The sequence below is a fragment of the Giraffa tippelskirchi genome, chromosome X (assembly GCF_054371585.1).
Source record: "Giraffa tippelskirchi isolate mGirTip1 chromosome X, T2T-mGirTip1v1.2.pri, whole genome shotgun sequence".
NCBI classification, from domain to species: domain Eukaryota; kingdom Metazoa; phylum Chordata; class Mammalia; order Artiodactyla; family Giraffidae; genus Giraffa; species Giraffa tippelskirchi.
In genome coordinates, this window is record NC_137289.1 from 104220551 (window position 1) to 104244578 (window position 24028).

Below are 24028 nucleotides of genomic sequence, written 5' to 3' on the forward strand. Positions count from 1 at the left end.
TGACTTAGCAGCAGCAGCAGTAGCAATCCCAGCCTGACTTTGTACAAAACTCTTTTCTCAGGGCTCCCTTTTTACAAACCTCTCATAAATTTTTTGTATCTATATTTATTTGTCCTATATTTTCATTCCCATACAGAAATAACCAGTGTTGGGAAAAAATCACTTTCTTCCTCTAAATAAAATACATTTCCATTCCCCATACCATCTTTTCCTGAAAATACAAATCCTACTTTCCTTGAATGCTGAAATAGTTTTCTTACTATACCTGAAGCTTTAATTGCATATATTACAATTCTAAACCTTAAAAGTCTTAATCTTTAATGAAAACTGATGAGCAAGTATTTGTATGTTCTGTCACACCAGCATTTTTGATTGCCAAAGTTAATATTCTATAACCTCTAGCAACACAGACCTTCTCATAGCATAATTTCTTTTCTCAAAGTGGTACATGTCTAATAAACCAAAATATCTCTAGTTTTTCTCTCATAAGGGGACAAAAATAAGTAAACTTAGATTTTTTTTTAGCAGTAAATGTTCCAGTCTTTTATCTTATTTGAAATGATCTGGATGTTTAATGACTTCTATGATTTAACTTTAACAAAACCAAAAAGTTTCAAGTTACCACAAATCTGGAGAAACTATTTTAGATAGGCATGACTAAAACATAATTATTCATAAAAAGTTCACCTGAAGAATCTTAGCTCATTTTGTTTTAAAACTTAGGAAAATATCTTCATACCAATTTCTTTTCTTGCTGACAAACTCTTTCTTAGAAATAATATGAACTTATTGACATTCAGTAAACCTAGGTACAATAAAGTAAGAGGTGTCTGTGTTGATTAAACCAACAAGCATTAGCCAGCTTTAATACCAGAAATTAATTTAATTATTGAATATTTCCCATACTACTTGAACCTGAAATTCATTCTGGTCAGTTTTCTTTATATTTAGAAATATTTGATTTGTAAGTGCTTATTTTTAAGTCAATTAAATAGAGCTCTTTTATAAATTTAATTTTGACAATATTATCCAGTGGTAAAGATGTATCATAACAGTCTTTTCCTCAAATAGTAAAGCCTTAGTCATCTGAGTAAGCAAATTTAACATATTCTGTTAGTTTTAAGCTAGTATATTTATATTCTAATACCTTATTCATAACTGTTAAAGGGAAGCTATGTGTTCACTAGTTTTATAGCTCAGATGACCAAGGCTTTACTGTTTGTGGAAAAGACTATTAAGATTTGCATTTGCCCTTGATAAATCAATCCTTAGGGAAGCTGTAAATTAGATTTTGGGTGAGGGAGCCTTTCTAGTGGTTTCAGTTCTAAAAGGCCTTTTTTTCCCTCCCCTTTGGTTTCAGGTTTTACATGAATGAGATAATTAGGCTCAGTCTCAGGTCATTGTGGGCTTTATTTACATTTCTGATTTGTATAGATTTGCAAGACAAAGATGTGCATGATGCTCAGTCCTATCTGACTGTTTGCAGCCCAATCAACTGTAGCCTATAAGGCTCCTCCGTCCATGGGATTTTCCAGGCAAGAATATTGGAGTAGGTTGCTATTTCCTCCTTCAGGGGACCTTCCCAACACAGGGATAGAACACCCATCTCTTGCATCTCCTGCATTGGCAGGCAGGTTCTTTACCACATGACCTCAAGACAAAGACAGTTGCTTTTAATTCCCCAAAGAACTGGTCTACCACCTAAATGATATTAAATATTGACTTGCTCGACTGTATCTTATTTATTTTTTATAAGTGAGAAGACTTTTAAACTGAAAGTCAAGACTCCTATGTTCTAGAAATTTAGGGTTCAAATTACACTAGACATTCAAAAAAGGCCCTCTTTCTGAGTGCACAGGTTAAACCCAGATCAAGAATCTTTATTTCTCTATTATTCTTTTTATTGAAAGTGAAAGTGAAGTCGTTCAGTCGTGTCCGACTCTTTGTGACCCAATGGTCTGTAGCCCACCAGGCTCCTCTGTCCATAGGATTTTCCAGGCAAGAATACTGGAGTGGGTTGCCATTTCCTTCTCCAGGAGATCTTCCCGACCCAGGGATTGAACCCAGATCTCCTGCATTGTAGGCAGACGCTTTACAGTCTGAGCCACCAGGGAAGTTATTCTTTTTATTAGCCTCTGAAAATTAACTTCCAGTTTTTATTACATACTGTGGGGGCTCAGGTAACCCTGTTGGTTTCTTTTAGTATGTTTAATTAATATGGCCTGAAGAGCAGATTTATATGTCCTATCTTACAATAGCAAGGGAGGAATTCTCCAGTGAGACATAATGTTTATCCCAGGATATAGTTAGGCAAGAGAAGTAACCATCTTATATAAAACTCATTTAAATATACTAATTTATATAAACTTTCATCTCAATTTTACCAATTTTCATGCCTTTAAATTTAGTTGCCATTAGGATCCTATCAACTAGCCTTGGTTTTACAAGGAGTCCAGAAACCTTTCTTTTTATCCCTGATTATTTTATCTATTTTTGTAAAAAAGTTTCTGGGGTCCTCAGTGAGGGTTTTGAGCCCTTTTGTCAATCTTTTAATTTGATTAATTGATCTATTTCCCCAAACTATTGTTGGTCAATTATCTCAGTGTAATTTTCTTCTAGCTTTTTAACCATATATGCATATATTAATATATATGTTTAAAAAGCTGAAAAACCATATTTAAATTCAGGTGGTGCTAATGATAAAGAATCTGCCTGCCAATGCACGTGACGCGAGAGACACAGTTTCAATCCCTAGGTCAGGAAGATCCCCTACAGTAGGAAATGGCAACCTGCTCCAGTACTATTGCCTGGAAAATTCCATGGACAGAGGAGCCTGGCCGGGTACATTTGCAGTCCATTGGGCTACAAAAAGTTGGAAACGACTAAGCACAGTACAGTACAGCTATATAAAACTGAGGTAAACACAGAAGACTTGTTTGAGACCCTTTAGTGTTGAAGATCAATGGGGAGGGTCCCTTTAGCCATTCCAACTTTATGTAGTGCTGTATCAGATACTTTTGCTTTAATCCCATTAATATCTCTTTTATTTATCCATTTTCTGAATAACCATCTAAAAGATTTCTTTAGCCTTTTGAGGTGAGTCTTTTTAATATTTCCACCTTGTTGGGAAGAAGTCTCTAGACTTTCTCCTCAGTTTTATCTTATTTCCTTGTTAATCAACCTAATTAACATTAATTATCCTAATATTTTATTTGCATTTGTAAGACCCATTATGGTAAAGCTGGTTTATTTTTTTGTTTTAAACTAAGGAAGTTCTTAGGTTAGCCATATATATATATATATACACACACACACACACACACATACATACATATATCTCACATACTAGCAAAGTAATGCTCAAAATTCTCCAAGCCAGGCTTCAACAGTACATGAACCATGAACTTCCAGATTTTGAGCTGGGTTTAGAAAAGGTAGAGGAACCAGAGATCAAATTGCCGACATCTGTTGGAGCATAGAAAAAGCAAGGGAATTCCAGAAAAACATCTACTTCTGCTTCATCTATTACGCCAAAGCCTTTAACTGTATAGAGCACAACAAACTGTGAAAAATTCTTCAAGAGACTGAAATACCAGATCTCCTTAACCTGCCTCCTGAGAAATCTGTATGCAGATCAAGAAGCAACAGTTAGAACCGGAAATGCGAAGGTTAATAATAAGCTGCCTGTTGCTCTGGCTAAGCCATGAGAAGAACACCATGGGGAAAGAATAAAAGCAAAATATAGCAGTACAGTATAATCTAACCAAAAGTACGTCAGGCTGATTAGTTGGGGTCGTCATGCCCTGCTAAGCTAAGGAAAAACATAGTGTGGACCTCGGAATGCCAGGTCAGCACAAGTTCAGAATGCTGCTTGTGCACACACCAAGATGTTTTCCCAAGGCATATGTGGGTCTATGACCTCCAGCTGGGTGATACCTCTTGTACAAGAAAATAACAAAGGTAGATCAAAGTAATCAATAAAATGAGAGATGTGACCGGGGACACAGGAGGCTGACTTCATCGTAGCACAACAGATACTTTCTACTTACCAAGACACTAAATAAAAGTGATGTGACTCCAAGGAACGGGGCTCTTGATCCAAGAGGTCTTGAGTTCCCAGGTCCCATCTTTAAAACTTTAATTCTGCCTCTAGCTTCTTTTTCCCAAACTTTGCATCAACCACTTTCAATTCTTACTTGCTGTGCTGACTGCAGCAAGTGGTGCCCAACATGGGGCTCCAAAGTGAAGGATCGCAGAGAGCGAAGCTAAAGTTGGAATACTGGTGCAGGATCCTGAAGAAGAGTGGGATGAGGCCTCTGAAAATCCCCCTTTGCATTAAGTAATACTCTCTCAGGCATTGAAACTGGCGTTAAGCATGGGAAATTCAGAAAGCTCGGAAAGATACCGGCCATATATTTGCCTCTTAAGGCAGCTTTTAAAAGTGGGGATGGGGAGTGGTAAAAAAAAATAAGTGAGGTCCGGCTATTGGAGCTTTTATGAACTATTGAGAAACATTGTTCACGGTGCCCTTCTCTCGGTACTTTAGATTATACTGTATTGCTATATTTTGCTTTTATTCTTTTCCCATGGTGTTTCTCTCATGGCTTAGCCAGAGCAGCAGGTAGCTGATTACTAACCCCTGCACCTTACTTGTCTCCTGAGAAATCTGTATGCAGGTCAAGAATCAACTGTTAAAACCAGACATGGAACAACAGACTGGTTCCAAATTGGGGAAGAAGTATGTCAAGGCTGTATATTGTCACCCTGCTTATTTAACTTTTATGCAGAGTACATCATGAGAAATGCTGGGCTGGATGAAGCACAGGCTAGAATCAAGATTTCCAGGAGAAATATCAATAACCTCAGATACACAGATGATACCACCCTTATGGCAGAACGTGAAGAGGAACTGAAGAGCCTCTTGATGAAAGTGAAAGAGGAGAGTAAAAAAGCTGGCTTAAAACTCAACATTCAAAAAACATGGCATCCGGTCCCATCACTTCACGGCAAATAAATGGAGAAACAATGGAAACGGTGACAGACTTTATTTTCTTGGGCTCCAAAATCACTGCAGATGGTGACTGTAGCCATGAAATGAAAAGATGCTTGCTCCTTGGAAGAAAAGCTATGACCAACCTAGACAGTGTATTAAAAAGAAGAGATATTACTTTGCTGACAAAGGTCCATCTAGTTGAAGCTATGGTTTTTCCAGTAGTCATGTATGGATGTGAGAGTTGGACTATAAGGAAAGCTGAGCACCGAAGAACTGATGCTTTTGAACTGTGATGTTGGAGAAGACTCTTTTTTTTTTTTTTTCATTGCCATTCCTTTTTTTTTTTGGTTTTTTTTTTTTTAATAAATTTATTTATTTTAGTTGGGGGCTAATTACTTTACAATATTGTAATAGTTTTTGCCATACATTGACATGAATCAGCCATGGGTTTACATGTGTTCCCCTTCCTGGACCCCCCACCCTGGAGAAGACTCTTGAGAGTCCCTTGGCCTGCAAGGAGATCCAACCAGTCCATCCTAAAGGAAATCAGTCCTGAATATTCATTGGAAGGACTGATGCTGAAGCTGAAACTCCAATACTTTGGCCACCTGATGAGAAGAACTGACTCATTGGAAAAGACCCTGATGTTTGGGAAAGATTGAAGGCAGGAGGAGAAGGGGACAACAGAGGATGAGATGGTTGGATGGCATCACCGACTCGATGGACATGGGTTTGGGTAAACTCCGGGAGTTGGTGATGGACAGGGAGGCCTGGCGTGCTGCAATTCATGGGGTCACAAAGAGTCGGACATGACTGAGCAACTGAACTGAATCCAATAACTGATCTGTTTATGAGAATTGAGAAATTTGAACAATAACACAAAGACACAGGGAAGAAGGCCATGGAATGATTGATACAGAGGTTGGAGTAATGTACCTGCAAGCCAAGGAATTCCAAGGATTGCTGAGAGCTACCATGAGCTAGGAGGCAAGGAAATATTCATCCCTAGAGTCTTCATAGGAGCATGTCCCTGCTGATACCTTGATTTCAAACTTCCAGCCACCAGAGCTGTGAGAAAAAAACTCTGGTTGTTTAAGCCACTCAGTTTGTGGTGATTTGTCATGGCAGCCCTAATAAAATGTATGCTCCTCCAACTAGAGCTCTGGCCCCAGGTACAGCCTGGAAAGCGATCTAATTAGGCTAATTCATATGGAGGTCTGTTTTCATCCTCACAGAGAGTGGTGAACCCCTACCCCCAAATGATGTTGAAATTAGTGGACTGTCAGTAATTGTGACCAGAGAAGTGAAGATGTTCAGATCATATAAAGAGGATTTAGGGGCAAGTATCCCCAAAATCTTGCTGTAGAATTTGACTTCATGCTCTGTAGGTATCTCCCCTTCCCTTTATCCAAAATCAAAAGAATTCAATGATCTAGTGCCTTCCATTTCTGGGGCTCAGTTTTTTTTCCATCTGTTTAATGAGGGAGTTAGATTATAGGACCATAAGAGGCTTTCTAGCTCTAACAGTTTATGGATCTAGGAGACAGAGTTAGTTAAGATTAAGGAGAATTATAAAAAGCAACCTTGAGACCATGTCTAAGGATTCATGCAAATTTAGTACAGTCACTTGTACCATCTACTGCTTTATTTTCGGTACTACCCAGTGGCTTTTGTTGTGCCTAAGAATGAACTGACTTTGATAACTTGTCTCAGCCCTTGGAAACTGGGTTACCAATTTGGCAGAGAACCTTACCTAAAACAAATAGACTGCCAGCTATTTCTCCAGCAAAGATGGGTTTCTTGGAAAGCAGCAGAGAAATGCAACTCATGGTCTGCAACTTTGGCAGGCCATGTACATGTCCCTGCACAGAAAGGGAAGGAGAACACTTTTATACAGGAGAAAAGAAAGTTAGGAAGGCTGTAGTAAACAGAGAGTCCATGGCTTTTCATTGGTTGAGTCCTTGCCAGGAAAGAATATGAGTCTTTCCTCTTCTTTTTGAGTTTTGCTATTGTTTCCAAACCAAACTTGGCCCACTCACCTGATGGGCAGCAAAGCCAATCTACTGACACCACATTGTGGGGAAAGAAAGTGCTATGTCAATTTTCTCTCTCCTGGTTCTTATCTTGTCATAGCAAATAATTGAAATGACAGACCAGGATAGCTTGAGGAGGCAAGATTTATTGAGCAAGCAGTAAGCCGTACACTCTCGAGACATGAGAGCAGGCCAACCCCTACAGGAGTGGTCCCGTTCAAATTGGCTTTCATTTTTATATCCTTTGTTCCCTCCCCTGGGTGGTACTTGGGGTTTGATTGCTTGTGCCCTATGAAAATGAGGCATGATCCTGAGACCAAACAGGGAAGTGGATGTGCCGGGCATGTTTTCCCAGTGGAAGTCTTCAATCAGTTTCACAGTTCTCCTTTTTTGTTTTTTTCTTTGTTTACCCTCTGTGTGTGTGTGTGATCTCCTAGTCATCACTTCCTTTGACTGCAATTTTGGACCCCTTTCTTCCTACTCTAACTGCCTAACATGCCCCCCTCAAGAGATGGGAGGACCAATTCTTTGGGAGTAGGGACACTGAGGTCTCTCTGACTACTTCCTGCTGAGCTGGAGTGGCAAGGGGTATTGAGCTTCCCCCTTTTGCTATTCTTAGGCCTTGGGGTCCTCAGGGTCTGGGTGACAGTGTCTATCTAAGGGCAAGTGGTAGATACCATCAGTATTTATCTGTAGTTCTGTGTATCCCCTCTGCAACATTATGGCATTTTGTAATTCGGTGACCTGGGCAGAAATAAAATGGGTTAAGCAATTGATAATGCATGGAGCAACCATGAGCAGAATTAGTATGGTGACAACAGGGATCAGCAGGGGCAGTAGCCAACTCCAAATCCCTCCTCTCCAAGAGAAGATCCCAAAGAGGGACTGGAGCCAATCTGGAGGTGCCCCTGCTCAATCATTAAGATCTTGGATGATTTATATGATCTTTTTGAGAACTGAAAAGCTTTCTTCAACTTTGATTGAGGCGTTAACTCCAAAACAGCAGGTCTCATTCGGGATGGCACAAGTTTCTCCTTGTTCTGCATTCAAAAGATCTATAGCCTGCCTATTTTGGAGTACCACCCCTGCCAAGCTGTCAATAGACTTTTGTTGAGCCTCTAGAGCTGATACTGTGGCTTCCCATCCCTGTTGCATCATTATTGAAATATTAAGCACTGCCCTTGTGAGGAGGGTGATCCCCACAAACCAAAAGAGCCCTGTAGCTACCAAATGTCCTATCCCCAGTCTTTCCAAGATGGGATTATCACTTATGTATGTGCCTCCCCAATTGGATGGTATTCAGTAAGAGGGGAGGTCGCATTAGTGTTGATATGTAACTCCTTCTATTGCCTGTTCCAGGAATGAACTCAAGTTGGAGATAGCCCCTGAGGTTGTCCTAAGTTTTCCAATGGTGAGAAACCAGACTCTTGGAACCATCAGGACTATTGTGCAGATCCTATACCATTTGGTCAGGAGAATAAAGTATAGAGACCTTTGACATATGAAATAACATCCCATTCCTACAAGGGAAATTTCCCCCTAATGGGGGCTGACCCAGGTTGTTAGATTTAGCCCTAGTTGGGTGAATCTGTTCCCTGTACATTGGATGGAGGCCTGTGCTTGGTGGTGATACCTCCATTTTGTATACTGTGTCACTATTGAGGGTGATGTTTGGCATGAGGAATGTGTTCTCATTAGTTGACAAATGGTGTTTCAGAAGGTGAGTGAAATAATATTATGAGGGTGTGCATGGACTGGTTAGTGTAGCATGGTCTTATTCCCTCATCCATTTCCACAATCTTGATCAGGGTTTCAGAGATTTTTTCCCCATACATTCCCCAGATCCTCCCCCAATCTCAACTCAGATAGACGTATATAATTGTATGTGGGCATCTGAAAACCAGGCTGCATTATTATTGTTAGGGAAGTTATTGGTATTGTTGTAGGTCTAATAGCCATACACTGTGCCACCTGTTTTCCAATTTTGGGGAAGAAGGTTTCATTCCCAGCCCCAAGGATTGGTGGTTAGACTTTCACATTAGGTAATTCCTTCTGAAGTGTGTCCTGGGAAGCTTTTAGCTTTAGCATATTTGAATCTAGCAACCCAGAGTTGAGAGGAGTTCAGTAGCTCCATAGTCCAGTTATAGTGGGAGGATGAGTTAAGTGCCCCAATGCAGAGATCACTAGGCATCTTTATGAGTGGTTTTCCATCTTACCAAGGGTAACTCACAAAGCATATGGGCATGATGCCAGACATTGTTTCAACTTCCCCGACCTTTAAGATATTTTTTTTTCTTCCCAGTTAACTCATTTAGGTTTTGCAGAATTGAGAGTGGAACCTAACCAACTCCCATTGACTTGTGTTAGGTTGGCAAAGGGTACAGTAATGGCCAATAAGGGGCACTCAAGCAAGTTACCATGGTGCACAATTTTGTTTTTTATGGCCAGATCAGGGCACACCCAAGAGTTAGACTTGTTCAGGCACTTGGTGACCTCGGTGATGGCCAGTCTTAAAGGATGTATCTATGAATAGCCTAAGCCAGCAAGACAGACAAGAAAGAGGTGCCACATCATGGTGTCTAGGGCATGAGGCTTATGGGATCTGAATATAACAAATATGGAAAGAGTTTCCCTGGGAAAAGCAAATCAAGAGGATAATTGTAATAAAGTATAGGCAGAACAGTAGGCTTAACCTGAGAAATTCAATTCCGTGAATGTTCATCTGAATGGCACTAATCTGTAGTCTTGAATAGATATCAGAGGTCTCCCAGGGTTTGGCAAGTGTACTGAGCATCCTCTTTTTCCTTCCACAGCTTGACTCGAGAGTGGTGAATCTAGGAGTTGTGTCCTGGTACCTTGACTGCTGTAGGAGTAAAAAAGTAGGGTATGGGACCTTCCATGTAGGCTGAAGTTGAGACCCTGGAGATTCATCTTTCTGAACTTTGATTAGCACCTGGGTACCAAGAGCATACAAAGGTGACTATTTGAGCTCCTTTGAGTCTTGATTATTTGCCCATAAGCACATCTCTTGCTGAAATTTCCCAACAGTCATAGCACAGGAACAAAGGGCTTGGGTTTCTGGGTCTAGGAGGAGGTCATTTACATAGACAAAAGGTTTCCCATATAATGTCTCACAGGGGCTGAGACTGACTTGTTCTCTAGGTGCAAAGCGAGTGCTAAGGAGAGCTATAGGTAGGGCCTTTCTCCACCCCAAAGAGGTCTCTTGGATTCTTTCTTATTGCTATTTTTAAAGTTGGTTGGCTCTCTCTACTTTTCCTGAGGACTGAGGTCTCCAGGCACAGTGTAGATAATAGTTTATACCTAGAGCTTATTTTTTGTTTTTATTTATTTATTTATTTATTTATTTTAATTGAAGGCTAAATACTTTACAATATTGTAGTGGTTTTTGCCATACATTGACGTGAATCAGCCATGGGTGTACATGTGTTCCCCATCCTGAACCCCCCCTCCCACCTCCCTTCCCATCCCATCCCTCAGGGTCATCCCAGTGTGCCAGCTCTGGGCATCCTGTCTCATGCATCAAACCTGGACTGGCGATCTATTTCACATATGATAATATACATGTTTCAATGCTATTCTCTCAAATCATCCCACTCTTGCCTTCTCTCAGTGAGTCCAAAAGTCTGTTCTTTACATCTGTGTCTCTTGCTGTCTCTCATATAGGGTCATCATTACCATCTTTCTAAATTCCATATATATGCGTTAATATACTGTTGCAGTACCTGGGCTTCTCATTGTGGTGGCTTCTCCTGCTGCAGAACCTGGGCTCTAGGGTGCCTGAGCTTCAGTAGTTGTGGCACATGGGCTCAGTAGTTGTGGTTCCCAGGCTCTAGAGCACAGGCTCAGTAGTTATAGTTCACAGGCTTAGTTGCTCCATGGCATGTGGGATCTTCCCAGACCAGGGATTGAACCTGTGTCTCCTGAATTGGCTGGCAGATTCTTTACCACTGTGCCACCAGGGAAGCCCCAAGAACATGTTCTTAGAGATGAAAGGGAAGTTGGGAGGGCTATAGTAAACAAAAAGCCCATGGCTTTTCATTGACTTAGTCCTTGCTAGGAAGGGCTTCCCTGGTAAGGGAAGGAAGGGAAGTCGCTCAGTCATGTCCGACTCTTTGCGACCCCGTGGACTGTAGCCTACCAGGCTCCTCCGTCCATGGGATTCTCCAGGCAAGAATACTGGAGTGGTTTGCCATTTCCTTCTCCAGGGGATTTTCCCGATCCAGGGATCGAACCCAGGTCTCCCGCATTGGAGGCAGACGCTTTAACCTCTGAGCCACCAGGGAAGTCCTTCAGATGGTAAATAATCTGCCTGCAATGCAGGAGATCCCTGGGATTTGATCCCTGGGTGGGGGAGATCTCCTAGAGAAGGGAATGGCAACCCATTCCGATATTCTTGCCTGGAGAATCTCCTGGATAGAGGAGCCTGGTGGGCTATAGTCCACAGGGTCACAAAGAGTTAGATATGACTAAGCGACTAACACTTTCACTTCACTTGCTAGGAAAAGTCTCTTCTTCTTGTTGGGCTCTGCTATCACTCCAGGTCCTAAGAGCTCCCCGTTCTGATCTCTGGACTTTATTTCTTTTTATTTTTTCTTTTTAACTTTTCATTTTGTATTAGAGTATAGTAAATGTTGCAATAATGTCTGGTGAATAGCAAAGAGACTCAGCCATACATATACATGTAGCCATTCTCCCGTAAACTCCCCTCCCATACAGGATGTCTGATGAGATGGATGAATCTAGAGCCTATTATACAAAGTGAAGTAAGTCAGAAAGAGAAAGACAAATACTGTATATTAATGCATATATGGACTTTATTTAATCGAATTTTTTATTAGTTTTTTACACCTGTGGCATAAAATTGTTAACTTCTCTCCACATCCAGTCCTCTTAGGGATGAATAGTACAGCTGGAAGAAACCTGTACTATGTTCATGTGACTTAGGAATATTGAGGAGGAACTTTAAGGATGTCAGCTCAAGGAACTGTTTATCTTTTCTGGTCTGTAGTTAAATAGACCTACAATTTAGTAGTTATGAGACCATGGGCAACTCATTTATTTTTTCTGACCCTTGGTTTCCTTACTGTAAAATGGGCTGCTAGCCACCTTATGGAGTATTTATGAAGACTGAATGAGATAATATGCATAAATATACTCAGTAGGGTATCTAATGCATAATACTGTGCTATATAGTTATTTCACAGATGTTAGTTACTTCCCTCTTTTTCCACTTGGAGGTCAGGATTTTGGAAAAGAAAGAAAGATTGGAATCGAAAACAGATGGTTATGTTGATATCAAAGGAGAGGACTTGGTCTTAGCTAAAATGTGCTTCTGGCAAGAGAAAGTTTGTCTCTCTTTCAATCATTGTCTCTCACTCTCTCATTCTCATTTTTGTGCTTTATATGCATTATCTCATTTTTGAATCCTAATAATTCTGCAAGTTAGGTGTTATCACAATCTCTTTTATGTAGATGAAGAAACTGAGACTTAGAGAGATAAATTAACTTGCCCCAGGCCTCACATTGAGTAAAGGTTAAAGTTTATAGCAGATGCAGACTCCATCCTAATACTAACCAAACACACAAAAAATGCCTAAGAAAGAGTAAACAAATAGATGCTATTTTCTTTAAATAAGTTAGATTATTTTCCTTTTCTACACTCCCTGATGTCTTTTAAGTTCTTTGTAGTTGGATCTTTGATCACATTTATTGATAATATATAGTAACCCTGCCTGAATTTGGAGGCTGGATCAGAATATATTTCAGATTGGAAGTTCTTCTGTTTAAGCAAAGTTTTGGCCCACTCCCCAACCCCGTGAGTAACTGATCCTGAACAGTTTTCTTTGCAGACTTTCTTTCCCCCAGCTGAACCATCACCAAGGACTGCACCACTCAAAATCCTTCTGGAAAAATGCCATTCTCTGTCCATCTCACAGAGCATCCCCATGGAGCTGGATCAAGTGGGTTGGAGGAGATCCAGGAAGCTTTGCACAGGTATGCCTTTTATGCCTTTTTTTTTCTTGAGGTGGGACATGCTTGGCAGACCTCATGCACAGACAGATTGTGTTGATGTTACCCTACTTCCCTAACAACCCTTCCCCCCAGTTCCCTAGTACTCTTCCTCATTGGCACTTGAAAATTCGCATTAGCAATGACAAGGTATAGGTTTTTCCTTCTCCATGCTCTTCTTTTCTTATTTGGGGCCTTTAATCTCAATGCACTCAAATATCCCATCTTGCTAAAGCCTTATTCCCCCGCCCCAGGCCCTCTGTGCCCAGTACGTTCCAGGTCTCATAAACTCTAGTTCCTCCTCTTCACCATTTTCATAGTACTCCTATGTACACCTTCCTCCTGGCCTCAAATGGACCAGTCCGATTGTTCCCACCTCCCATGGTGTCATTCTAGCCCTGTCTCTCTTGCATCTTGCTTAGACTTACTCTCTGTGGGTCCCAGGTCCTCCCCTGTTTTGCTGACTACTGACCATGGAAAGCTCCTCAAGGCTCAAGGCAACTTTATTTACCTCACTCAAAACACAGAGATTTCCCCCAACCAAAACCAGTTACCTCCTAGAGCTTCAGGGTATACCCTTTCTAACTCAGGCCACTGACCCTGCCTGCTAGACTCTTGTCGCTTGAAAGTAAAGCTCCATCTTTTGGTACAACTGGGAGAATCTATGCTCTCTTACCCATGGGCCTTAGACCACACCCTAACAGTCCCCTAACAGACCCCACTACCAGTAATTTTTACAGCAACATAATTTGCATGAATACTAAGGATACACAAGATTTCATAACATTCCTTTCCAAAGTTTTCTATAGTGTCTATAACCTTGATCCTACTTCTCTATGAGCCAAAGATTCCCTCAATCCTAAAGGATCTGTAGCTGCTCTGAACTGGCCACTTCTTTTTTATTATATTCACTCCATGTGTGGAGAACATGGGGGATACTTTGACTTGGAGCTTATTTCCAACCCTGCGATTCCTTGCCAGAATTCTGTTAAGGTAGGAGCCAAAGAAATTGCAAGCTTGGGTCTTTTGTAGCATCATCTCACTCAGAAATCCCCAGAAGCCAGCAAGGTGGTGAAAGGAAAGAGTGAAGAATTCTGAAGGGAGATAATCTTTCACTGCAAAACTAGGAGGGTCCTTAGAGGTTGCTCAGTCCTCTTGATTTATGAATGGGAAATAGGCTGATACAGGGAAAGGGACCTATTCAAGGTCCTAAGTCAGTTCATAACAGAGTTAAGACAGGACTTCAACCTTCTAACTTTCAACCATGTCAGAATGTGATTTTACTACAGTTCTAGAACAAAGTCTTAAACATTGGAATTACAAGCTTTGATTACATTCAAGCTCACCTGTACTGGAATAACCAGTCACCTCCTTCCCCTTAAAGAAGACTGCAAGTGGTGGACACAAATCAAGCCATCAAAGTGGCAGCAGATGCCTACCATAATTTCTAAGTCCTCTGCCTGAGAATAAAGCATGCTCTCATAATCCCCTGGGAGATCAGGCCAGAAGTATAAAGCAGGGGATATGGTCAGAGCTGTTTCCTTCCTCTCTCCCTCTTAGAAAATGAGCCCAACCCCTTAGCAATTCAGAAGCTTTTTAGCAGCTGCTCCACTCCATGGCCAGTTGCATCAGAGTGCCCCACCCCCACCATGCTCCTGACTGTTAACAGCAGATAACAATCCCTCAGGGGAGAGTCTGGCAAAGTCAGGATTAGTAGCTACCTTGAGGACTACTCTGGGCTTATTTATAAGCCATGGGTGGGAAAATGTACCCCTGAGTTTGGCACTTTCACCTCAGGGATATAAGTGGCTCCCATGTTCTCAAGGTCCCAAACAGACACTTGGGTTAAAAATATCCCTAGGGAGGAGGATGATATCAGGATCCCATTTGGGAAGCCTGTTTCAGCTGCTCTTACAACCCTGACCATGATAGCAATGAGACCCAAGGATCCCATTCCCACTATGTTTAGTACTTGTTTTACTTCCATATTGCTCAGGGCCTGAAGGACTTCAGTTTGTTTTTTAGTGCTCAGTCTCTGTCCTTACGTGTTTCTCTATAAACACTCTACCAGTTCCTTCCTCTCGGCTTCTATCAGGAGTTTCCTAAGGCAGACTATTATAGTGGAAAGAATCAGCGTTGAAGTCGAACAGACCCAGGTTCAAATTTCTGTTCCACCACCTTGTGCAAATTACATAACCTCTTTGCACCTCAGTTTCACCATCTGAGGAATGAGATGCTGGGTAATATCTGACTCATGGGTTAATTGTGAAGATTGAGTGAAACAGAATCTATGAATGTCCCTGCCACAGTTTCTGGCTTGCAGGGTGCTCAGTGATGGCAGTTTTCTTCTCCCCACCGCTCTCTACCAGTTCTGAATACCCAAGGACTTACCCCACATACACACAAACAGACATTACTATGGGGCCCAACCTGAATTTGCTACTTCCTCTGGTTGTTCACTCATTTTTTCATTCACTCAACACATATTTATTGAACAAAATTAGAAAGTCAGCAGAGTTTTCCCTCCAATAGCCTGGTGTGCTGGAAGGAGCAAAAATTTTGAAATCAGACATACCTGGATTTGACTCTTGGCTCTGTCACTTATTAGCTATGTGATGTGGAATAAATCACTTTACTACTTTGAGACTTAGTTTTCTTATCTGTAATGTTAGGGTAATAATTTGAACTTCACAAGCTCAAAGGGGATAGCAAACATAAAAGTGCTTTATAAGCTCTGAGGTGCTATACAACTGGATGGGAATGATAGTAATATTAATAACAATAAACAAATTAAGAAATAAAAGTTATGTCTTATACTTATCCAGGGCCCTTACATAGTTGATTATATATATATATATATATAGCAATATTGGAAGTCGAGATACACAATGGAATATTACTCAGCCATTAAAAAGTATACATTTGAATCAGTTCTAATGAGATTTACTTTCTAAATGAAGTATTGAAAAAGTGAAAGTGTTAGTCAATTAGACATGTCAGACTCTTTGTAATCCCATCAACTGTAGCCTGCCAGGCTCCTCTATCCATGGAATTCTCCAGGCAAGAATACTGTAGTGGGTTGCCATTCCTTTCTCCAAGGGATCTTCCTGACCCAGGGATTGAACCTGGGTCTCCTGCATTGGAGGCAGATTCTTTACCATCTGAGTCACCAGGGAAGCCCAAATGAAGTGTGTGTGTGTGTGTGTGTGTGTGTGTGTGTGTGGAGGGGGGGGGTGCTTCCTACTTGAAAGGGCCAGAATTCCAGAAGCAGACCCTATGCAAGCATTACCCTTATGCATATCACCCCACATATTTGCTGAGCTGTGCTCAAACCTCTTGAAGCTTGACTGACTCAGAAGCTCTTTTGGCAATGACATTCAAATAATTTCCCACTGAGGATCTATCCCTCCCAGTAGGGATGACTTTAGGTTCATATTGATCTAGAGTGTTGGAAGTTATAGCAAGAAGAATCTAATGCCACTCAGTTAAATGGCTCTGGGGCAGTTGTAAGTAATGCTAAAAAAGACACTGGCTGCAGCAAGGTAACAACAAACTGATGTATCTTTACCTGTTATTTTAGTATATCTGTGGTGATGGTATGCTTTAGCCATGCTTAATGACTGAGCCAGGTGTTAGAAGACCTGAGTTTTCTTACTGGTTTTCTTTTTTTTTTTTTAATTGAAGTGTAGTCGATTTAGAGTATTATGTTAGTTTCAGGGGCATGTCATAGCGATTCAGTATTTTTGCAGATTATATTCCATTACAGGTTATGGGTAAGATAATAGGTATAACTACCTATACTACATAGTATATCCTTGTTGCTTATCTATTTTATATATAATAGTTTATGTTATTAAAAATTTTATTTTTGAAGCCCATAAATGGGCAAATTCCAAAACAGTAGCAATATAGACTATTTCACAACATTTTAACATCTACTTAGCAGTCCATTTTTGCATTTTGTCTCCTCTAAGCAAATACACTAGATTAAAACAACAGTGCCCTTAACCCCAAGTTCAGTGCCTGAGTATTTCCAATATTTATTTTGAACACATAATAAAGCAGAGGCAATTACTTTTCTTGAACATTTTATTTCCATTCAGAGCTTAGCAATTACTTTAGCTTCACATTATTCCTTCATAAATGATAACCAAATGGCCTATATAAGTGGTTAAAATCATAAAACTATTGTAAGCCAAGTCAATGGTATATATATAAAGTTAAAATAAAATGACAACTATACTGGTGCATATTTGTTTTGAACCCTACTAAAAATATGCCAAAATAACAAGCTTTAGTAAAGAATGAGGTCCTTGGATAGACAGGGGGATGAAGAGTTATATCATCAAAAATTATTAGCAGAACTGTAGGCAAAAAAAAAAAATATTCTACAATTTTAACCAAATAAAGGAGGAAAGAAGAGTACAACATCAGGGTGATGACAATTCAGGAAAACACATTCACCATCCATCACAGACTTGCTTAACACATCAAGAGCACAGCACCAGGCTCTTCAGGCATTGTCACTCTCCCACTAAGTTTCTTTATGTGGAACATAAACCAACATTCATGGTAACAACAGGATTTTATACTGCTCTTTAATATCACAGCAAAAAGCAGGAAAAATTTGTTAGGGCTAGACTGAACCTCAGACCATGTCTGTCAGACCATGTATGTCTGATAATCTCATACTCCTAATTTATCCCTCTCCCCTTAACTCTCTTCTTTGGCAATCACAAGTTTATTTTCTATATCTGTGAATCTGTTTCTGTTTTGCATATTGATTTACGTGGGTTTTTTTTTTTTTAGATTTTACCTGTAAGTAGTAGCATATAGTACCATTCTTTCTCTGACTTATTAGACTAAGCATATTATTCTCTAAGTCCATCCACATTGCTGCAAATGGCAATATTTCATTATTTTTATGGCTTCAGGATCTTTTGTGATTCCATATGCATTTTGGGAGGGCTTCCCTCATAGCTCAGTTGGTAAAGAATCTGCCTGCAATCCAGGAGACCCCGGTTCAATTCCTGGGTTGGGAAGATCCACTGGAAGAGGGATAGGCTACCCACTCCAGTATTCTTGGGCTTCCCTTGTGGCTCAGCAGGTAAAGAATCTGCCTGCAATGTGGGAGACCTTGGTTCAATCCTTGGTTGGGAAGATCCTCGGGAGAAGGGAAAGGCTACCAACTCCAATATTCTGGCATGGAGAATTCCATGGACTGTATAGTCCATTGGGTCACAAAGAGTAGGACATGACTGAGCAACTTTCACTTCACATACATTTTGGGATAATTTTTTCTAGTTCTGTGAAAAATATCATGAGTATTTTGATAGGGATTACTTTAAATCTGTAAATTGCTTTGGGGAGTATGGCCATTTAAACAATATTAATTCTTCCAACTCAAGAGCATTGGATATCTTTCCATCCCTTTTATCATCTCCAATTTCATTCATTAATATTTTATAGTTTTCAGAGTGTAGGTCTTTCAACTCCTTGGTTAAGTTTACTTCTGGATAGCTTTATGTGATTTTTAAATGGTACTTTTAAAAAAATTTCTCTTTCTGATATTTTTCCCCATTACTGGAATCACTTGAGCATAACCTTACCTCCCATTCCTCATTCACCTCAATTCTGCTGGTTCTGAGTGGTATACTAGGTTGTTCAGCAGCCAGAACCTCTTTAAAAGAAGCTGCAGTCGGTATTCAATCTAAAGGGTATTCTTTTACCACAGATAACTTGGACCAGGCCTCCAAGACACTAGAAACCTGCAAGAACATTGGTGGATACTTGAAACCTCAGGGACCAGGAACTGAGCATATTAATGAGGTAAGATCTCTTTTCTTAGTTCCTTTGGAACTTACTGGGCATCCAAGGCTATTTATTTTCTCTAAGCTTTCTTTTTATTAGACAGAACATATTAATAAGGTAAGATCTCTTTTCTTAGCTCCTTTGAAACTTACTGAGCATCCAAGACCATTTATTTTCTCTAAGCTTTCTTTTTATTAGACAAATTGCAAGTATTAGAGCTTCCAGTATGTGGAATGGAGACAATTTTTAAAATGGTTTTAAAATGGGTTTATTTTATGACTACAAAAAAAATTTGGGAGCATTAACCTTTTCTCCCTGAGGTTAATTTTTCTATGAAATAAATTGAGGACTTTTTATGACTTCCACACACCCTGATGCTGCCAATATATTTGGCTGCCTTTCCTATAGCAGACTGGATGGTGGACTGTGAGATTTTTTAAGGCATGTGTAATTTGATTTACTTTTATTATATCCTTTGGGTTCATGATCATCTTCAGTGCTAACTGGTGGCATATTTACATGCATTTCCTTGGAGAAGATGTTTTATAAGTGCAAATATAATACCTGATGCTTAGGAGTTCAGAGGCTTTTCTACCTCCATATCTTCATATCCGTGTCTGTTGAGTACTTATGTGAGTGTACTAAGTGTAATTTTTTCTTGTTATATCTCTGTGCATGTGCATGCTTGTTCACATATACCTGTTAATATATATGCATCTTTGTCCATCTACATATCTGAATTAGAGTACTTCTTTCATGCATGTATGGATGTCCTTGAGCATGACTATAATGTGTTTTTTTAACTGAAGTCTTTGTTTGTGTGTGCCCCCCTTTCTGTCTTTCCCTTTCTATATATCTATATCTCTCTATATCAATATATTTTTATCTGAGTTTATCTTTGGGTATTTTGACATTTGATACTTTTTTGTATGCATTTGTATCTATGGGCCAGTTAATTTGGATCTTTTTGCTTGAGTTGTGTGCAGATACCTGTTTTCTAATATGTCTCTATGTCTGCATGAATCAGTCTATGTGGGAACAAGTATCTACAGCTCTGTGGTTAAACCCTTGTGAGAAATTACAGCTAAGAATGCAATCCACAGAGATATCTGGCCTAGTGACTTAGCTTTCACTAATCATTACCCTCCAACTTGAATATTCTTGCTCAGAAATAAACATCTAGTCACAACAGATCAAGCCTGTTTCATGATAAAAACTCTTGGTCAGGGAGAGGTGTCATGAAATTGAGAGTTTTGTTTTGTTTTGTTTTGTTTTGTTTTGTTAGTTTGGTAGTTGCAAAGTGTGGCCCAGAGGAAAAGTTCTATGGCACTTGGCTTGCCTTCTGTTTGCTGCCTCTGCTCACTTGCTTTCTTGCCAGCCTTCCCTCACTTGAGTTCCTTGGTCCAGATTCAAACTGGTTCATTACTCCTAATACAAAGGGCATCAACAGACAAATCTGAACACCTGTTTTCATTTCAGCCAGATCTCCATGCTGGTCCTCTTTTTGCTCAGAGAACAAATGATCAGCATACTTCTAATCAATAGTTTTTGTATGCTCAAAGGCAGCAACTAGTCATGTGTGATAAGGCCCTTGCTTTGGGAAAGCCAGACTTTGTAAGGCCTCAGGAAGTGAAATCCAGGGAGGTGGTTCCAGCAGGATAAAGTGTCCAGACTCAATGATTAAAGGGAATCTTGGAAGTCACCCAGAAAGCCTTGGGGAACTCTGGCATTCACAGTACTTGAAATACTTAAGCAATTGTTTTTGTAGTCCTGGTCCATCCTTGCTTAGTCTTTTTATGAGAATAATAAGAGTAATAAAAATGGCTTACATCAAATGGTTTGGATTCTCAGGAAGAAAGGAGCTTTAAAATCCAAGGCTAGAAAGATAATACAGTTAGATGTAGTATACTTAACACAGACTTTATAATCAAGACACCCAAGTTCAATACTAGTTTTGCTAATGTTAGCTAATCTTAAGGTTGTTTAAGATCAACTTGAGACTTATTCTCTGTCTCTGTTAAATAGGGGCAATAATATGATGCCTTGCCCTCCCAGGATATGAGGCTCCAAAGAGATAATGGATATGGCTGCGTTTTAAAAACTTTAACACATATTATTGTGATCTGAATCTCTACTCTGTATAGTAAAAATTAACCAGATCCAGAGACTGCCTATAACCTAGAGTCAGGGGAAACACATTGGATCCTGAAACTCAAAGCTTATCCTCCCCAACTCTTCTAAACTACTTTCTCCTCATCAGCTGATTAATAAGAGAGAATCCAGAGCATTTTGGTTCAGCTTTATTAATATATAATTTACTCAAATTAAAACTCACCAAGTTTAAGTGTGAAATTCGATGCAGTTTGAAAAATACGTATAGTCACATAACCACCAACATAATCATGATATAGAACATTTTTGTCACCCCCAAAAGTTCCCTCATGTCCCTTTCTATTATTCCATGCTGTCCTCTCACTCCCCTGGCAGTTACTGATCTACTTTTGATGTCTATAATTTTGCCAGTATTTTTGAACCTGTGATAATTAATTTGTCCTCAAAAAGTTGTGAGGACAGTAATGATCCCTATTCTGAATCTTACAGGGAACTGAAATGATTTTTTCTAAGTCACTCATTATGTTTGTTTATTCATTAATTTCTTCATTCAGAAGACAGACTGTGCCAGGAACTGAGCTGGGTGGTTGGATACAGAATTTAAAAAGACAAGTATGCTCTCAAGGAATCCATGGTCTAATCAGGAGAGAACAATAAACCAGTGAGGAATCAGATCAGTGGGATACATCCTAAGAAAAAAAAAATTGAACCCAAGTTTGTAAAAGAAGTGCTTCATTGTTTGAAAAAGTCAGGGAAACAGATTGGATCCTGAATCCCAGAGGAGGTGTTCTTTGAAAAATGATCAGGAGTTCTGAAAATTGTGTGTGTGTTTGGAGTGGGTGGTGACAGGTATGGGATTGTTGTGAAGACAAAAATCAGCACACCAGGCTTGGGAAACTGCAAGATGGACGGATGAGGAGGTGGACATCCTGGAAAATTTCAAAAGAGTCCTAAAAGGCAGGAGTACTAGTGGGCTTGATAATAACCATGACAACTTTTAGGGAGTGCCAGAGTGACAATTATTTTCTGAAACCCTGGGGTATTGGGGCTTTCAAGACTGGAGTTGGACAAAAGTTCAGTGTTGAGAACAGATTTCCTTGCTCAGAATGCAAAGATATATTATCTCAAGACCTGGAGGATCTTGCAAATTGCCATTTGCATTTTACCAAGAGCACAAGATCAGTAGAGGCTATATTCTTCTCAGCTCACACTTGGCTACATACTCAATATTATGGGAGCTTCAGATTGTGGGAAACTCAGAGCTGGGAGTGATGTGTATCTCATGAAATTGTTATGCTGCCAGCATTGCTGTAGCTGACTATGAACTTTAGAACCAGGTGAACCTCACTCTCCCAGAAGCCAAAACATTTCTTGAAGGAAAAGCTTTCCTCAGAAATTGGGCTCTGGAGTCAGACAGGTAGGGATTTCCATCTCCATCCTGGCTAGGTTAAGTACCTGAGAGGGTTTTTTCCCCTCCTGATACAAACCAATTCTTTGATTCTGTGATTCTATAACACCAAATGGTGTCCTACAATTCAATTAAATTCTGACACTAACTACACAGAATTAGCATCAGACCACACAGATTTAAGAGCGCAGTCCTACAAGACTGCCCTCACTTTAGACAACAGTCTTAAGTATCAGGTCCCTGGGTTACTCACACTTTTGTCCTACTAAGCTACAAATTTGAGAGTTCCTACTACCCCCACCCCCAATTTACTAGGAGACCTCACAGGACTCAGGAAAGTACTTTACTTACTTTTACTGGTTTATTATAAAGGGTGCTGCTGAGGAACAGCCAAATGGAAGAGGTACAAAGGGCAAGGTATGGGAGGAGGGGTGTAGAGTTTCCATGCCCTCTCTAGGCACACTGCCCTCCCAGCACCTTCGCTAACCTGGAAGGCAGCTCTCCAAGCCCTGTTGTTTAGGAAGGTTTATGGAAATTTCATTTTGTTGGCACAGTTGAATAAATCATTGGCTTTTGGTGGCTACACTCAGTCTCGGGCCCCTCTCTCCTCCTGGGAGGGTGAAGTTCTAACTCTAATCACATGCTTTGGTTTCTTTGGTGACCAGCCCCCATCCTGAAGCTACCTAAGGGCCCCTATTGATTAGTTATACCTTTAGCTTATAAAAGATACTCTTGTCGCTCTGGAGTTTCCAAGGTTTTGGAAGCTCATGTGCCAGGAGCTGGGGACAAGGACCAAATATTTAACTTTTATTATACCACAGTACCAAAAGATCCCTTCTGATGGCAATCCATTGAAATAGTACTAAATGAAGAGTCAGAAGTCCTGGGCTCTAGCCCTGGCCTTGGGTAACTTGGGGGGCTTTCTCTTCCTTCACATCCCTAGGTCTATGTTCCTTCCTCTTGAAATAAAAAAAAAAAAAAATTGAACTGGATGCCCTCAGAGGTCCCTTTAGCCTAACCAAAGGTGTATTGTGGTATCCAAAGAGGTCTCCATGGCTATACTCATAAAGCCAGGCCCCACTATTGTCTGGGTTGCCCAGGAAATAGGTGCTCCAGGTACATAGAGAAAGTAGCACTGGACAGAGCAAAGTGATTAGAGATGTTCTTTTTTTCCTTCTGCTCCACTTAATTCCAGGGATGAAACTAGGATGAGGTGCGTAAGGCACAAAATTTAAGGAGGGTGCCAAAAAAACTCAATAATAAGTATAAATAATTCTTTAATAAAATATTTTAAAATACTGAAATTAATGTAAAAATTCACATTTGACAAAACATCAGAATTTAAAATAAATACAGGATCAGTATTACTGATTTTTCTTTTTTTCCTTGGTTTACAATATGGCTTGGCACAGCATTGCTCAACTTCCTTTCATTTCTCTCCATCTGATAAACTATACCTCACTAAGCGATCCAAGATGAAGCTGGATTTCTGCATTATGATGACTGGATTTGTGACCTACTCTTTAAAAAAAGTGACTAGTATACACTTCACTGTAGAGCAGAAAGTAATACAACATTGTAAAGTGACTATACTCCAACAAAAAGTAATAATAATATAAACGAATTTGGTGCCTCCAACCA

At 40.0% G+C, this 24028-nt stretch overlaps 1 protein-coding gene across 3 annotated transcripts in view; it reads left to right on the forward strand.

Annotated features, from left to right (window-relative positions):
- The window catches only part of ARHGEF9 (Cdc42 guanine nucleotide exchange factor 9), a 440519-nt gene that overhangs the window by 48136 nt on the left and 368355 nt on the right, over window positions 1-24028 (forward strand). For 2 of the 3 annotated variants that reach the window (XM_081565580.1, XM_081565579.1), the window contains exons 3-4: window positions 12885-13041; window positions 18791-18885. In XM_081565580.1, coding sequence (XP_081421706.1) covers window positions 12885-13041; window positions 18791-18885 — 252 coding nt within the window. The remainder of the gene's footprint in view (window positions 1-12884; window positions 13042-18790; window positions 18886-24028) is intronic. The other variant, XM_081565581.1, reaches the window with a different exon arrangement.